The 17,690-nt window shown below is 45.2% G+C and overlaps 1 protein-coding gene across 1 annotated transcript in view; it reads left to right on the plus strand.

The window, feature by feature from the left end:
- LOC144769736 (C-type lectin domain family 2 member D-like) overlaps positions 1 to 17,690 on the plus strand; it is a 234,377-nt gene that overhangs the window by 130,606 nt on the left and 86,081 nt on the right. The window contains exon 4 of the mRNA XM_078653916.1: positions 17,482 to 17,585. Coding sequence (XP_078510042.1) covers positions 17,482 to 17,585 — 104 coding nt within the window. The remainder of the gene's footprint in view (positions 1 to 17,481; positions 17,586 to 17,690) is intronic.

Below are 17,690 nucleotides of genomic sequence, written 5' to 3' on the forward strand. Positions count from 1 at the left end.
TTTGCCAGCATTTAATCTTCTGTATGGCAAAAGTATGCACAGCTGCCGCCATCCTAAAACTTCAGCAGCAAGTCTATGAATGGTTTGAACCCAGGGTTCTCGGAATAGGATTCTTTGCGGTTAACAATGGCAATAACATCATCAAAACCATATCTTGATGGAGGATACTTCCAAATGCAAGGTTTAGCTAATTTGCATCAACAAGATGAAGCAGGACTTCCTGAAAAAGAAAGATGTTGTCCAGTACATTTTGGGTAGCTGTCTGAGGAGTTGCACCCCTATAAGAGCCCAGAAGAGCGTCAGGATCATTCAGTGAGAATAAATTCCCCATAAAACCCTGATATGGGACTTTTTGATATACTGTAACTCCCCCATCCTATACATGCAGCAACATATTTGTGCATTAATGCACAGATAATGTGTGGAAAAACTGAACGTATCAAATGCTATCAATGTGTACCGGAATGGGATATTATGTTTAAGGGAGGTGCACATGCTCTTTAGCACTGGTCAGCAGTGGTAAGGTGCTGAGAGTCCTAAAGGCCAACAAAAAGAATCTGCACAAACAAGGGGTAAAAAGGCAAAAAGTTTGGAGGAAGACTACCCTAAGGATGACTGGTCTAACAAAAAACAATGGCATCAATGGAAACCTCTGTGCTGGCTTAGGTTTTAGAAGCTGCAGGGCTTGCATCAAGAACAGAAATGCAGGAAACTAAGAAGCAGCAAATGTCAACTGTGACAACAGACAAGATGTTGCAGAAGTCCTTGGATGACCTAACAAGAATCCCAATAGATCACATTAGCATTGTGGAAAAGGAATGCTGGCCAGCCCTCAGTAGGCTGGCAATAGAATATCAATTGTATACTGCAGCTAGGTTGTCCTCCGAGTAGGTTTTCAAGTTAGCTATGGCAACTGTCTCAGTTAGGACTAGTATGTGCACTCAACATGGGGACATCACAGCAATTGTCAAAACCCCTTTTAGACGGGCATGCAGGGGTTGCCAGGCCCGACTGTGGTAGTTGAAGCCTTTTACTCCTGATGTCCCCGGGCCCCACCTACTATGGATTCCAGGCAACTGGGCCAATTGCCCGTTCTGCACTTGACTCTCAGTGGTACCTATGGTCGAGCAGTCAAGACTCCCTTGGTGGTGGTGTAAGGGTGTTGTAGATACAGGTCAGTGAACACTACTCATAACTCAAAGTGCAGTCAGTACAAACAGTAGCTCATTGTCCAGCAAAAAACTTGCTTTCATAAGAAAGAAGTAGTATTTTATTTCTTACTCTACAGATGCAACATTCAAATTCCCCCATGAGTTTGGGGCTTTAATATTTGCCAGGCAAATCCCTTTTCCACCCTCCTTCTTGTAACGGGTCACAGGTTATTCACCATACACTGGTGACTGCATCAGGGAATGCAAATAGTTAGGCTGCACTCTCACTTTGACTCTTTAGGAATTCAGTCAAAAGGGTCTATTGTGCTGTAGCACGCTTAAACCTAGTCCACCAGGGCCCCAGTGGCCTGGTTTATGTTTTATTCACTCTCACAGCATGGAAGAGTTAATTGATGCTTCGGACACCTTCATCATGCACCCGCGAGTCCTTCTCAGTTTGGAGAAGTCTGGCTGCTCGCAAGCTCTCTTTCCTGAGTGGTGCTGCAGGATCTCTCAGTTGTCAGAGCAGCTCCCTGTTTGCAAAGACACAGTAAGTTGACTTTGCTCAATGGTGTTGGGGATGGGGGGGCGGGATTCATTTCTTCACCTCCCAATTGGAGCTAGTGAGGATGTGGCATCCATGATGCCCTTGCTGGTCATAGCCTCAGTCTCTCCTTTGGCAACATTGGTACTGGCAACCCCTCCTCACAAGCGAGGTTGTTGTGGGACTTCGTGATATGGGCGCAGACTCTTCAAACCTCCTCACCCCGGCCCAGACTGTCACATGCCATGGCATGCCTTGAAATGGTACTTTACCTGTATCTCCCTCTGCATACAGGGCCACTGCAGCATTGCTTAACGGGTGTAGCAAAACACGCACGGCGCTACACACATCGCAGTCTACGTCTGCCCTTTCCTGGCATAAGGGGTGTCACCGAAAACAGTCTAGCACATGAGCTATGGCCCTTTGGTTGCACAGTCAACTCCTCTTACCTCTCCCTAGGACTCCTCGCTGTAGGGCTCCCCACTGGGCGTCACTCACTCCAAACCTCTCCTTTTTGCTCACAGGACACAATGGCTGTGCCCCAGGATGAGGGGCGTGAGGGGAGGGCAGGGGGGTCTTGGTTCCCCTGGGTGAAGTCTTCTCACCCAGCAGGGAGACTAGCAGGCCTTGGCCCTCTTTCCTCCCTCATGACAGGCAGAAGTCTTGCAGAGCTTCCCCTACTCACATAGCCCGTCTGGCTGCTTGGCAGATTAAAAATGTTTGAGGACTCAACCTCCCATTCTTATAGTACGTTTCCAGTTACCAAATGTGGTTTATGGTCTAGGTTTTTGAGGTTTTATGTTGGTTTTCTGATTCTTTAAAAGTGGGCACCTCTCTTTTTATCTTCCTTCATGAAAGAGGTCTGTTACAGCAGGCACGACTCCTAAGCTGGCCATTCCCATGAAGTGTGATAAGGACAGAGTTCACTCATTGATGTCAGCCACAGTGACACATGCCTCAAAATATTAATCCCAGACCACCAGCCCTACTCTTTATGATTCCCTTTTTAGCCCCATCTCCTTTCCTGAGATGTATTATGGCCTCTTCCTCACTTAATCAAAGACCAGTCTTTGGAAATATCCTCTCATCCTGTCTTTACCAGTCAGTCCTGGGCTTTCTAAAAATGGAACTCCTTATAATGTACCAATGCAGGCACATGTACTGTGAACATTCATAGCACACTTTCTGTTCATCACCAATACCTCTATGCATTGTACCCTCACCTGTACACATGCATTCAGCACACACAAGTCTGTGCGCATTTTCCTGAAGCATTCCTATATTTAACCAGGGTGTGCTTATTTTAAAACCTGCAAACCGCTAACACACCCACAAACACGCTATGTGCTTGCTGCACGACATTTCAACCTTCATGTATTATACTTTGAGTTCAACACCCAGAATCTGTTTCATCACGCAACATTTAAAGACATTAACCAAGATTTTCCTTGGCTTATTTTCGCCCCCTTACCCAACTTAAACGGATTCCAATGCACACTCTAGATCTCCCGCACAAAATCAATGCCTGAGTCTACTGATGTCACTGTAGCCTGCAATAACTCAATCACAAAGGACTTCAAATCCTCTCCCTCAGCCTCTCCCAGAACTTTGAAAATCATTAGTGTTCCTTCCAACCTTTCCTTTTTCTCTAAGAGCTCCTTATTCTTCTGTTTCATCATGAACATTTCTGTGCAAAACCCCTCCTCCAGTGTTTCTGGGCGCAAAGCCAGGTTATTCAGCTTCTTTTCTAAAGCCTCACATGTTTCTTGTTCCCTTTCTGGTTTGTCAAACTCATTCCTCAGCTCTCAGATACTCTGTAATATCTTGTGAACCTATGACTCACCATCGACCTGGCTTTCCAGATTGTCCTGGCACCCCCCTCCTGCTTACGAACAGCTACCCTATTTGCCAGATTGTGTCTGGAGAGGGTAGCGTACTTCCCCCTTGAAGTCCTCCTTGCCCCCCAAGTTGATTGAGGCCTTGCTTCTCCATACTCCAGCCCAACACTTCCCCCCACCCCTTGGCAGTGCTTTTCTTTACCCCATTCTTTCCCCTCCAGATCTCTTACCTATTATTCCTGTACACTTTCCCACCATGCCTTCCGTTCTGTTCTCTTCCGGTTTGATTTTGCTAGTAATCTTGAGCTCAGGTACCACCTTAAAAAAGGATCTTATGGGACGGTGTAACCTTAGCTGGGGAGTCACTCCTTATCTCTCTCTGTTTCTGGTTAATGTCTCTCTTATTCATTATTTTCTGTGGCCTTACTCCCTGATGAAAGCAAATAGCTTCCATCTTCTGACCTAGTTTACTGCCCATGCCTGCTTGCTGCTCCTGGCCTAATTAGGTGAATTTCCCTGACTTCAAACAGTACCTACTAGCCTGGGGTAGCCCAGACACAGCTTCCATCTTCCCTACCACTTCCTCACTTAGTTTATTCCACACTGGAGTGGCCCCTCTGCTCCCTCTGTCCGAGACTGCAGCACTTACTTCACCACTCTGTGTCCCTGCACACTGCCTTCCTGCCTTGTGCGTTCTCTGCACCAGTTCCAGCAGTGCTCCAACACTGTGCAGAATCCTCCTCATGCATACACCTGAGCTTGCTGGCCCCTGCATCCATGCTTCTGGACTCCTGTCCATTGCCCAGCAAATGTCAGGCACCTATGCCGTCAAGCTTTGACATTGGCGAGACGCATTGGGGTTCCAACCACCTTCTCTTCTTCTCCTGTACCCTCAAAATCCCCCATGCCCCACTTCTTGCACTCCACAGACAACAATCCAGGTTAGCAACACGCTAGTGATGCCGCTTCATTCCTCCCTCCTTCCTGTGCTGCTCTGTAGCTTCCCACACTGCTTTCATATATGGTCCTTGTAGGCTGGCGCCTGACCTACTGAATCAGCAGGCCACCATGTTCTCCCATTTGTGACCCATAGCACACTTTTGGTTGAGTACTAATACCTCTGTGCATTGTATTCTCACACGTACTCAGCACACCCACTCAGTTTGTGTGCACTGTCCAGTACTGAAGCTTTCCTATGTTTAACCAGGGTGTATTTATTTAAAAACATGCACACTTGCTATGTGCTCGCTGCATGTCACTTCACTCTTCATGTATTGTACTTCACATAAGCACACATACAGCCAGCACATGCGTTCCTTGTGCATGCTCTGCACTTCATTACATCTCCCATAATGTATTCTTCTCAGGCAAACATACACCCAGTTTATATATTAACCACAAATGTACTGCTCCATCCTTGTATGTTACCCTTCCTGGCACACATACAACCAACGCAGTCACTAGTCCTGAACTGTGCAGCACTCCACATCTAACTGATGCAGGCCAAGTGTGAGCTACGCACACAGCACATAACTTTTAAAAAGGTGAGTGAGCTGTAGGCCTCACTCCAGTGCCACAGGGTGGAAGGGTGCTGTTCACTACTACTGTTCACTACATATTGTGACACAAAATGCAAATAAACAGAAAAAGGATGCAAGTTTTCAGTGTGCAAGAAAAAGACATACTTGAGAACACAATCATTCTGGCCTGATAGAAAACACAACTAATTCATCCTTCAGGTCAACTACAGACTTTACAAAGGAGAAAGGACTCTTAGCCTGGAATGGATGATGCAGTTTCCTTAAAGACCTAGATGCCACCTATGCCTAATCTTTTTTCGGCGATACAAAAGGGGATGATGGACGGAGCGTTTGAACAAATCAAACACTCACCCCCAGTCAACTGATCTGGGTTTAATCCATCACCATTCTTTAGTTCACTCAGCCACCCCAGTTCAGACATGGCTATATCCAAATCAGTCTGACCCTGTGCCTTATGGGAACAGTCCAGCCCGAACTGCCAAGCCATGTCTTCTCTGGACCGGAAACAAGCATCCTGGGACCGGTTTCGGATTCATAATCCTCATCAGCCTGGCTATCTTGAATCCAGTGGCCAAGTGAACAAGGGACTCACGTCTGAGCATACCCTGCCACACTTAGGGCGAACAAAGCGATACAAAAGGGGATGATGGACGGAGCGTTTGAACAAATCAAACACTCACCCCCAGTCAACTGATCTGGGTTTAATCCATCACCATTCTTTAGTTCACTCAGCCACCCCAGTTCAGACATGGCTATATCCAAATCAGTCTGACCCTGTGCCTTATGGGAACAGTCCAGCCCGAACTGCCAAGCCATGTCTTCTCTGGACCGGAAACAAGCATCCTGGGACCGGTTTCGGATTCATAATCCTCATCAGCCTGGCTATCTTGAATCCAGTGGCCAAGTGAACAAGGGACTCACGTCCGAGCATACCCTGCCACATTTAGGGCGAACAAAGCGATACAAAAGGGGATGATGGACGGAGCGTTTGAAAAAATCAAACACTCACCCCCAGTCAACTGATCTGGGTTTAATCCATCACCATTCTTTAGTTCACTCAGCCACCCCAGTTCAGACACGGCTATATCCAAATCAGTCTGACCCTGTGCCTTATGGGTACAGTCCAGCCCGAACTGCCAAGCCATGTGTTCTCTGGACCGGAAACAAGCATCCTGGGACCGGTTTCGGATTCATAATCCTCATCAGCCTGGCTATCTTGATTCCAGTGGCCAAGTGAACAAGGGACTCACGTCTGAGCATACCCTGCCTTATGGGAACAGTCCAGCCCGAACTGCCAAGCCATGTCACCATACACCTCAATGATGCCTACCTGCACATCCCAATAAACTGACGGCACAAATATCTACTACGATTTGCAATCAACTCAAATCACTGTCAATTCACAGCACTGGCCTTCAGGCTAAAATCCGCACCGAGGGTATTCACAAAGTGTCTGGCAGCAGTCGCAGCGCACTTAAGGAGGGAAGGGATACACGTATACCCTTACCTAGACGACTGGCTAATAAAGGCAAAGTCATACAACACGTGCAAACAGCACGCTCAAATAGTGACAGACACACTGATGGCCCTGGGGTTCTCCATCCACTGGAAGAAATCCTCGATAAACCCAGAACAAGTTAAGATATTTCTGGGGGCAAAAATCAACACCGTGCAGGGGAAGGTGTTCCCCAGCGAGAAGAGAACGATGGCGCTGTTGAAGGAGGCGCGCCTCTACCAGAAGGGGCAAGCTCTGACAGTGAGGACGGTGAGCAAAATGATGGGCATGATGGCCTCATGCATCCACATAGTACCAAATGTACGACTACACATGAGATCACTCCAGGAGTGGCTGCAGGACCAATGGTCACAAGCTACAGGGTGTTGGGAGGACCTAGTGGTTACGCACGCAGTGCACGAGGAGATATCATGGTGGAACAAAGGAAACATAACAAAGGGGAAGCTTCTAACACCACCAACACCAACAGTGACCATCACCACAGACGTATCCCAAAAGGGATGGGGAGCACACATGGAAAGAATCCGAGTGAGGGGCCTGTGGACACAAGCGGATGCGGTCAAACACATCAATTACCTAGAACTAAAGACCGTTCTCCTAGCTATGAAAGCTTTCCAGACGAAGTTGTACAATCAAACAGTGTTGATCCAGACGGACAACACAACAGCGATGTTCTACATAAACAAACAGGGAGGAACACAATCATCCCCGCTGTCAGAACTAGCACAGGAAATATGGAAATGGGCACTACCACTGAAAATAGATCTACTGGCGATACATCTGCCAGGAAAGGACAACGTGGAAGCGGACTGGCTCAGCAGACAGACATCAGCCTCACACGAATGGGAGCTAAATGCCCAAGAAACAAAGAAACTGTTTGACAGGTGGGGAACCCCGTCAATAGACCTGTTTGCAACACACCAGAATGCAAAATGCCGACACTTCGCATCGAGGCAACCAGGGGAAGGGTCCCTGGGGAATGCGTTATGGATAAGCTGGTCAAAGACATTTGCCTACGCCTTTCCGCCAATTCCCCTGATACACAAGGTACTCAGCAAGTGCAGGACAAGCAACATGACCCTGATACTGGTCGCACCACAGTGGGCCAGGCACACATGGTACTTGCAGATTATGGAAATGCACCACACAAATTTGGGAGAAGGAAAGACCTACTCTCCATGCAAAATGGGGAGGTGTTGCATTCAGAGCCAGAAAGCCTCCGCCTAGCAGCCTGGCTCCTGAGGACATAGAGTTCGCACACCTAAAGCTACCTGAGAGCACCCTGAGGGTACTTCGAGAGGCAAGAAGACCAAGCACACGTAAGTGCTACGTGGCCAAATGGAAGAGGTTCACACTATGGTGCAGAAAGGAGGGACTGCACAACAAAATGACAAGGGACTCAACAGTGCTTAAGTACCTCACGCACCTGCTCGAGACTAACCTGAGCTCATCATCGCTAAGGGTACACCTAGCAGCCATTGTCGCTTACACTAGAGGAGAGACAGGCAAAAGCTTCTTTACTTCTATGATTGTAAAAAGATTCTTGGAAGGTGCAAAAGGGATTGCACCGCCTAAAAGGTTACCAGCACCTGCATGGAACCTCAATATAGTACTGACAGAACTCATGAAGGCTCCCTTCGAACCAATGCATAAAGCCTCACTACAGATGCTAACGTTAAAAACAGCATTCCTAGTGGCAATCACCTCGCTGCGCAGAGTAAGCGAGCTACAGGCGTTAACGCTACAGGAACCCTACATACAAATTCACAACGATAGGGTGGTGATGAGAACGGACCCACACTTTATGCCAAAAGTGGTGTCCAAATTCCACATCAACCAGACAATTCAAATACCAAGTTTCTTCCAGAAACCAACAACAAAAGCACACTCTGGACGCGAGACGTGCAGTCATGCATTAAATAGAGAGAACTAAAGATCACAGAAAAACAAAACAGTTTTTTGTGTCATTTCCTGAAAGTTTCATGGGTAAAGCTGTTACTAAAGGGACAATTGCACGATGGATCGCGCAAGCAATTCAATTCTGCCACAAACAAGCTGGGCAAGAACTAACAGAGGGGCCACGGGCCCATTCAACCAGGAAAAAGGAAGCTACAATAGCCTTCTTGGCAAACACTCCCATTCAGGACATATGCCTGGCGGCAACATGGGCTTCTGTGCACACGTTTACAAAACACTACTGTGTGGACATACAAATGAACAAGGAAGCACAAGTGGGATAGAAGATGCTTCAGCACATATTTAAAAACCCAAGCTCATCTTCCACCCAGCCGCCACAATGACAACAAACCGCTACAAAGTCTATGCACAGCATAGTGAATCCAGAAAGATTCACGCTGCAAAACGAATAGTTTCTTACCTGTCGGTGTAGTTTTGCAGCTTGAAGATCTTTCTGGATTCACTAGCGAACCCACCCACCTCCGCCAGAAAGATGATGCTGGAGAAAGAGGTGGTAAACAAAAAAAAAAAAAAAGGACTTTACTGGAACTTCAAGGGAAAGAGCGGTAAAAGAAAAGATGGAAACATTGCCATACAATTCGGAAACAGAACACAAACGGGAAATGAAAAAAAGAATCCGAAGATGGCGCCCAAGGGTGGGAGCTTCTGCAGGAAGCATGCCGACGTCACAGGAAGGACACCAAAAGGTGGGACGTCGACGCCCACCTGGGCTACAAAAAAAAGAAAAAAAGACTACGATTCCGGACTTAACCACTAGACCGCGGAATAATGCACAGCATAGTGAATCCAGAAAGATCTTCAAGCTGCAAAACTACACCGACAGGTAAGAAACTATTGGTTTTAGAGGGTTTTGCCAGCTCTTCTCTAATCTCCTACTGAGAGAGGTTGGAAATGTACTTCTGTCAGTGGCAGAAGTGAAACTTCTTCCAGGGTTGGGGAAAAAAGTGGTTGGAGTGAAAGTGAACCTGTAAACACTCAACAGATTTTTCACATGAGCAAATCTACACCTGCATATTTGCTAAAAAGCAGTTCACCAATATTTTCTAGGAGTATGATTTCCTGACCTACTTCTGTAAATTCTTGTGAATTCACAAAAGCTGTAAAGCTGCACTAATTCAAGGACATATATCCATGGGTGCAATTTTGTAACTTTCTTTAAAAACTGGGCCCCTACTGAGGTCTGGAGTAAACCTATATCGTTCTGTATGTCTATACTATGCTTCAAAGTAGTGTAGCAAAACAATTTTTATTCCTCATTGCATTTATTTCTGAACACTTTATTTTTAAAGCAAAGGACCATCAATCTTGCTTTCAAGCTTCAGCAGATATTTGCTTCTAATTAGAGAGCATTGTTTGTAGCCTCATTTTGTTAAACTTTAACGTGAACACATTTTTACACTGGAACCACTGTCAGTAGTGCAGTCCGAACTTACAACATTTCCTTAGAGCACTTAACCTAAAAAGAAAGGTGTGATCTTGTCAACACCGTGGTGACGCTCCTCGCGCCACGGTGGAATGTTGGGGTCCAGGGATTCTATCCTGAGAGGCACACGCTGTAGAATCAGTTGACAGTTGCTGGCTGAAGACGGCGGGTGCGCTGACGCTGTGTTGCTGTATCAGAATAAAGCCTTGAACCCATACTTTGTCTCCGCCTCATGTTGTTCCCTACACCATCTTCTTGGCGATGAGGGGTTCTTCGGTCAGCAGGCAACACAGCGTACAGTGAAGAATTAGCGTGTGGAAAAGATCGGCGTTTCAGTGAGGCGAGTAACCATCTGGTGTGACAGACTGCTTGTCACCAGTTCGGCGAGAAGTGAGTAAATAGCGCTTCGCCACCTGATAGATAACAACATCCTGACACGCTATATAGCCTTAGATTAAGCGCAAAGAAGGATTCCCACACTGTCATCACCGCTTAAGTAGTTATCGGGGTTGAGCACATGAACCTTTGTGTAAAAAGTGTGAGGAAAGCGTTAGAAGAACGTCTGCGTGAATATATCTAATGTCGGCAGTGTAAAACTGACGGAGATCGCATAGAAGTGGCAGAAAAACTAGTGCATTGGAGTGAAATTGACTTGTTAAAGTTATCATCTGTCAAACTGTGTGAGGAGATAAAGAAGAGGACGGCGCTGCGGGAAGAGATCGCATACTAGTGACCGAAAAACGAGCGCGTTGGTGTGAAAATGACGTGTTGAAGTTATCTTCTGTCAGACTCTGTTAGGCGATTAAAGAGAGGAACGGCGCTGCGGCGAACTAAGAGGAAAAGAGTGTGCCAGCTGACTAAAATTGACACGCGTAGAGAGTAAACAAAGCGTGTTTCTGTCAGATTTGCGATCTTGCCAACAAGGAGAGCAGAGGTGTGCAACATTATCTGGAGAAACACTGCCATCTTGTGGTTTAAAGTGGTACACAAATTATTTAATGAACTGCTAAAAGGTTTGCTTGGAAAACGTTGGTGGGTATAAATAAGGAAAAGTGAACTGCTTCTCATCCAAAAAGTTATTTGTTTATTTTGACTTCATTTTCTTATGTATACAATCTCTGTATTTGAGAAGAAACATTTTATCAAAAGATCTCGAAACTGAGACGACATTTTACAACATTATTCACTAGTCATGTTAGTATTGAAACATCTTTTGGTAATTCATAATGGATATACCAGCCCTTGACGTCTCAGCGGTATCTACTCCTCACTTTCTCGGTCAACCAGGGAGTCCTAGTATAGAATGGGATGAGTGGTTTGACATGTTTGATAACTACTTGGAAGCTTTGGATGCGCAGGATTACAGTAGCAATAGGAAAAAAGCGATTTTACCCACCAATATAGCAAAGTAAGGACAACACATCTTTAAGTACTTACCTGTTGCAAACAATGAACGTGGTCAACCCATTGAGGATGTTTATGAAGAGGCACGAAAAAGATTGAAATTAAGATTTGCCAATGAAAACAAATATAGTGTTGAGAAGATAAACATTTTATACCCAGCCTCAGAAAGTAGGGGAGTCCATTGATGACTTTGTCACTAGACTTCGTGAACTCTCTTTAAAATGTAAATTTGGTCCCATGACTGAGGAAATGATTCGGGACCAACTGATTGTTCAATGTAGGAGCAGAAAGACACAGGAACGCTTATGGGCTGCCAAGGAACCCTCTCTCAATTGACATTGCTAAAATAATTGAAGAGTCAGATTCTTGCATGAAAGAGATGGATCATAGGGATTCTAAACATAACATGTCCAATGAGAGTGAAACTTCTGTTGTGGAGGGTTGTGAAGGGGAAGTAGCTGCCTCTACTAGATTCAAGGGTGGGAAGAGTACATTGGGAGGCAGAGCGTATCCCAGTAGGTTTGGTAGTAAGACATGTGGAAAGTGCAGTAGTACTTACCACGCGTCTGACTCCAAGCAGTGTTGGGCCATTGGGAAAGAATGCAGAAGGTGCGGCCGCAATGGCCATTTTGCAAGAATGTGTAGAGATGCAAACAGAGGAAAGGTAGCAATGCTATCGGAGGAGTCTAATGGTAATGAGTGTTCATACAGAGTTGATAGAATCTTGTGTGTTGAACCTTCTTTAAATGATAACGTTGAGAAAGGAGAAATTCTTCTCACCGAACCCCACAACTTAAATGATAGAAGGAGAAACAGACCCCAAGCAGGTTTTGTCATTGAAAAGAAGTTGATCTAATGGTTGATTCGGGGTCATTGTATACCATCATACCTAAAATATTTTTCAAGCAGGAGTGGCCTAACAAGAAATTATTACTCAAGGATATTAACCCCGGGGGGTATCAAGGCTAGCAGATAGACATACTAGGTTACATGCCAACTGATATTGTCTTCAAAAACAGGTCTGTCAGAGGTAAAGTGTACATAGCAGAAACTGGCCCCCCTATTTTGGGATGGTATCACCAATATGAGCTCCATATTAGAATTGACCCACACGCTGTTGAACAAGTCATGGTAGTGGACGACCTTTCAGTGGAAGACATTTTGGAGGGAGGTCAAAGAGTTTTCAGAGATCAGCTTGGCAACATGGAGGGCTATGTCCACAAAATAAGGCTTAAACATAATGCTGTTCCTGTCCAACACAAGCTGAGAAAAGTTCCCATCATGGCAAGAGGAGAGGTGAAGAAAATGTTAGACAAAATGTTATCTAGTGAAGTTATAGAGACGATTGAGTGCTCATCTTGGGTTTCTCCAGTTGTAATTTCAGAGAAGGCAGATGGAAATTTGCGTTTCTGTATTGATCTGAGAAGTTTGAATCAGAACATAATTCCTGACACTTTTCCACTACCTAGCATAAATTAACTTATGGTGTTACTTAGAGGGGCCAAATACTTTTCTGACCTTCATCATGCTTATCATCAGATATGTTTGCACGAATCTTCAAAGCACTTGACAGCCTTCATCACCAATGAAGGCATATTTCAATTTACAAGGATGTCCTTCGGGTTGTGTTCGGCTGCAAGTGTATTTCAGAGGATGGTCACAGAAGCGTTCAAAGATCTAAAAAATGTAATCTATTTTCAGGATGATATCCTGGTATTTGGCGACAGTGTGAGCAATCACAACATTGCCTTGAAACATGCCCTTGGCAGGATACTGGAATCAGGTTTAACTTTACGCAGGGAAAAAATTTCTTTTCTTGCAACTGAGGTGGAGTACCTAGGACATTCCATCTCGTCTGATGGTGTTAAACCAAAGAGAGACTTACTGGCATCTATAAGATTGGCTCCTGTTCCTATTAATAGAGACCAATTGCGCTCATTCATTGGATTAATGGAGTATTACTCAAAATTTGTAAAAAAAACTTTACAAGGAAAACCGAACCTCTTAAGGTACTCATGAGGAAAAGCGTCAAGTTTTGTTGGGGAGGTGATCAACAAAAATTTTATGAAAACATCAAACTAGAAATATGTAATGCAGGCATTTTGGTTCCTTTTGATGTGAATGCAAAAACTATTAACCCTGTGGATGCAAGTGACACTGGCATAGGGGCTGTATTGTCGCAGAATGATGGCATTACTGAAAAAACTGTTGCATTCTCCTCGCACCTTGACTCCCACTGAGGGCCATTACTCAGTTATACAAAAGGAGACCCTAGGTGCTGCTTGGGCGTGGACCATTTCAGGACTTTTGTATGGGGGTGCAGATTCATGCAACGCACTGACCACAAACCTTTGCTAAAAATGCTCTCACCAGGGGGTACAGGGAAGGGGTCAGTCAGACTTGCTCGGTTAGCCTCCAGGCTACATGAATATAATTTTAGCATTGAATTCATTTCAGGACGGCGTAACGTCCAAGCGGATTTCATGTCGCGCCTGTCCTTAGACTGGGAGGAAGTAGACAAGAATGGCGTGTCCAAAAGGGAGAGAGAAGGAGCTATCTCTAATGTTGACAATGTGGTTCAGGGGAGTTGTGGTGCTGTCAGTAAAGAGGAATGGGCAGAGGCTATGTCTCAAGATGAAGTTCTTAAAGGGAGTCCTCAACATCATTGTGAAGGGCAGATGTAGGGAAAGCACTTTGCCCATCAGCATTAGACCTATCAATGCGGTCATTGATGAGTTATCCACTGTTGCAGAAAAAGTTATCATGCGAGGTGATAAGATAATCCCCCTATTTGGTATTCGTAAGAGACTATTCGATTTAGCCCACGAAGTACACTTGGGTCAGACCATTACAAAGAAACGTTTCAGAAATGAATTCTGGTGGCCGGGAATGGATGGTGATGTGGTTGATTGAGTTGAGAGATGCAGCGGGTGTTACGAGAGCGAGAAAAGACTTAAGGTGAGACCCCAATCTGTACCTAGTTCCATTCATGACCCAGGTGTGGCGTGGCACAGCATTTGCCTTGATTTCATTGGGCCCATGCCGGGTGTTCACCCTAGCAAAAGATTTGGCATGGTCGTTCTGGATGTCCATTCCAGATGGCTCTGTGTGTATCTTCTCCCCGAAATAACCACTAGAGTTACCATTAGAGTACTACGCATGATTTTCAAAGAGGAAGGTTATCCCACTGTCCTTATTACAGACAACGGAGCCCAATTGACTTCCAGTGAAATGAGAGAATTTCTAAGTGAGTGTGGTATCAAACATTCACTCACCACTTTGTACAACCTGCAATCCAATGGAATTGTGGAAAGGGCCAATCGTATGATTAAGGGAGCTATAAGTTTGGCCCTTACTAATAATCTTGACATAGATGAAACTTTGAGCGAATTAGTATGGGCTTATCGCACAACTGAGAATTCTAAATTAGTGCCTCCATGCATCAGAGAATTGGTGGAAGGGAAAGATGTGGGGGGAAGTGGCAAGGGTACCCCTATGCTCGCTTCTATGAAAGGACATACCCGGGAGAAGAACTGGTCTGGTATTCATGTCGGTGACTGGGTCAAAGTCCGATCAGGACGTAGGGTCAGAGGTCTATGCAAGTTTCGTGGTCCCTTCAAAGTTAGGAAAGTGCATCCCTTTTATGTTGTGTTGGATAATGGAGAAAAATGGAACTTACGCAGAGTAGCAAAGTATTGCTCACGAGACCATTCTTCTAAAACCTTTGTTAAGAAGAATTCATGTTCAGGTTGCATGTTGACTCACGATCATCAATTGCTTAACAGTGCTCGTACTGGCGCAGAGACGAGGGCACCAGGCCCTGATGGGGACAACTTGAGCACTAGTCAAAGAGCTATTACCGCAAACGAGGAGTCTCATGATTCTCAAGGCACCTCACCCTACCAGAGACCCTACCAGAGACCATAAGCGTGGAAGGGTATACTCAGATGTGAGTCCCTTGCTCATTGCACCATCAGGATTCAAGCAAGCCGGGCCGACGACGCCTGAAATGGCAGAAACCGGTCCCCGGAAGCTTGTTTCCTTCCCAGTATAAGAATTGGCTTGGTAGTTTGGTTTGCCCTGTTCCCATCATGCACTGGGACAGGAACAGACTAATTTGCATATAGCCAAGTTCTGAGCTGGGATGGTGCAATGAGCTAAAAAACGGTGATGGATCAAGCCCTGATCTTTGGACTGGGTAAGAGTGGTCTGCTTAATTCAGGCACTCTGTTCATCACCACACCCTTTTCTGAATCATTAACTTAATGTCAAGTATCAATTTCTTCTCATTTCTTCACCACTTCTGTCTTTTATTGATAGAAAAGGAAATCTGTACATCTGGTCTAAAACAACCATGATGAAGTTCCATCGCTGGCTTTCAATTTTGGGGCATTCATTTAAGTTACATAGGTATTCTTTTAGGTACAACACGCTCTAGAGGAAGCCAGTTTAGTGATTCCTGGTCTCGTTTAAATGTTCATATTTGTTTGTTGTAGAGAAGGGTCAAGCTGAAGGGTGAGGGGTAGGTTTTGAGGATGTTAAAAAAAAAAAAAAAAATACTTGGGGAAATCGTGGTGAGGAAGGATTGGAACCGGTTCAAAACAAAGCCCAAATTAAGAGGGAAAAAGACATACTGTATCTGGAGGATGCAAAAATCTCCATCTGTATGCTTTCTCCAGCAGACCCTGTACATTTTTGTGTAATACGTTTAGTGTGTTCAAAACTAGCCTATTTGCTAGCTCAAATCTCCCATGACCGTTATATGTCCTACATGATTTAGCGCTCTTAGGGCAGGGCTCGAGTCGGGGTACCACAGGAGTGGACGGCATCCCCCCACTTATTTTACTGGGTGGACGCCGTCCCCCTGCCAAACAGCTGTTTTTCCCACAGAGGTAGCACATGCCACATCCGCCGTTGTCAGCCCGGAGCTCACGGCGAGCTGTGACATCAGCCTCCAGAGGCCTCCCGGATCTAAACTTGCCTGAATTGGGCTTGACTGCATTAAAGCTAAATTACATATGACAGGCTTTAGGTGACTGGTTTATCTGCTTGCAGCGCACCTTCAGCAGTTAGACTTCCTTTACAGCTTGTTACTTAGAGACCACGGGGGTCAAACTGTGTCAGCTGATATGTCAGTCTGAGCCGTATCAAAATAAGTGCTGGGATAATGGACACGAAAGCGCCGACCATGCTGAAAGTTCACGCAGCAGGATGAGGGGTAGCTGTTTTGCCTGTATATTAAAGGAAAGAATTCGGATAATGAATCTATAGTGGTGGCCATATGGTTTAGTGGAATGAGATATTGCGGTTTCCCATAGGTGCTGTCTACCGTACTGGCTGAGCTTCAAGGCATGGTCATGGATACAGTCTTAATGTAGCTTTTGAATAAACGCGAGGACCCGTGCAAGCCACCTTTCGTGACGTCACTTCCTGTCATGACATCACTTCTGGTGACAGCGTCCCTCCACTTATATTTTTTTTTAGGACTTGTGCCCTGTCTTAGGGCGCTATACAGTAGGTAACTAATCCAATTTGTTTTGTGCTCCTCTGAAGGAAATTGGTTCAAGATAACATTGTAAAGTGGTCATCAGGAAGTTTTAATTGACACTACAAGATCTTATTCCTAGATCCCATTTATGACCTCTTTTCTGCAACAGTCACCTACTGCATCTGTCCAACAATGAAACCTCCTTGCTTGGGGTTCTGCATTGCATAGTCTTGAATGCACCACGGATTCTCCTCAAAGCTCTTATGGCAAGTGCATAGTGAATGTGTAGCATGGCATTTTGTGGGTATCTGCATAGCACTGCAGGATGAATATAAATAGGCTACTGGCTCTTGTGCTATTTACGGTAACTTGCTAATATTGTCTGAGAATCTAATTGCCCAATTGAATGTTTCATACAAAGAAATGTACAAATTCACATACTATGCCTGATGTTACCATCCCACGTCAACACTGACCTTGAGAGTATTCCTAATTCATTTAGAGGCTTACTGCTTATTTGTGCGCTGATTCCATTGTACCATTTTTCTCAAACCTAATGCGACTGTTTCAAGTAATCCCTTTTTCTGTCTTCTTTAAAGGATTTTCTGCTTTATCACAAAGGGGATCTCGATCGCTGGATTGGTTTGAGGAGGGATCCTGGACAGCAGTGGATCCTGGTCAACGGCACCAAATTCAACAACTTGTAAGTCCTAGTTTGTTTGCTTGACTCGCTGCCAGACATTTTCAGCTACTAACCCTATTGTGAAGTTAAGCACACACCAACCTACAGCCTAAAGTTGCTATCTTT

This window comes from Lissotriton helveticus, chromosome 7, assembly GCF_964261635.1.
Source record: "Lissotriton helveticus chromosome 7, aLisHel1.1, whole genome shotgun sequence".
NCBI classification, from domain to species: Eukaryota; Metazoa; Chordata; class Amphibia; order Caudata; family Salamandridae; genus Lissotriton; species Lissotriton helveticus.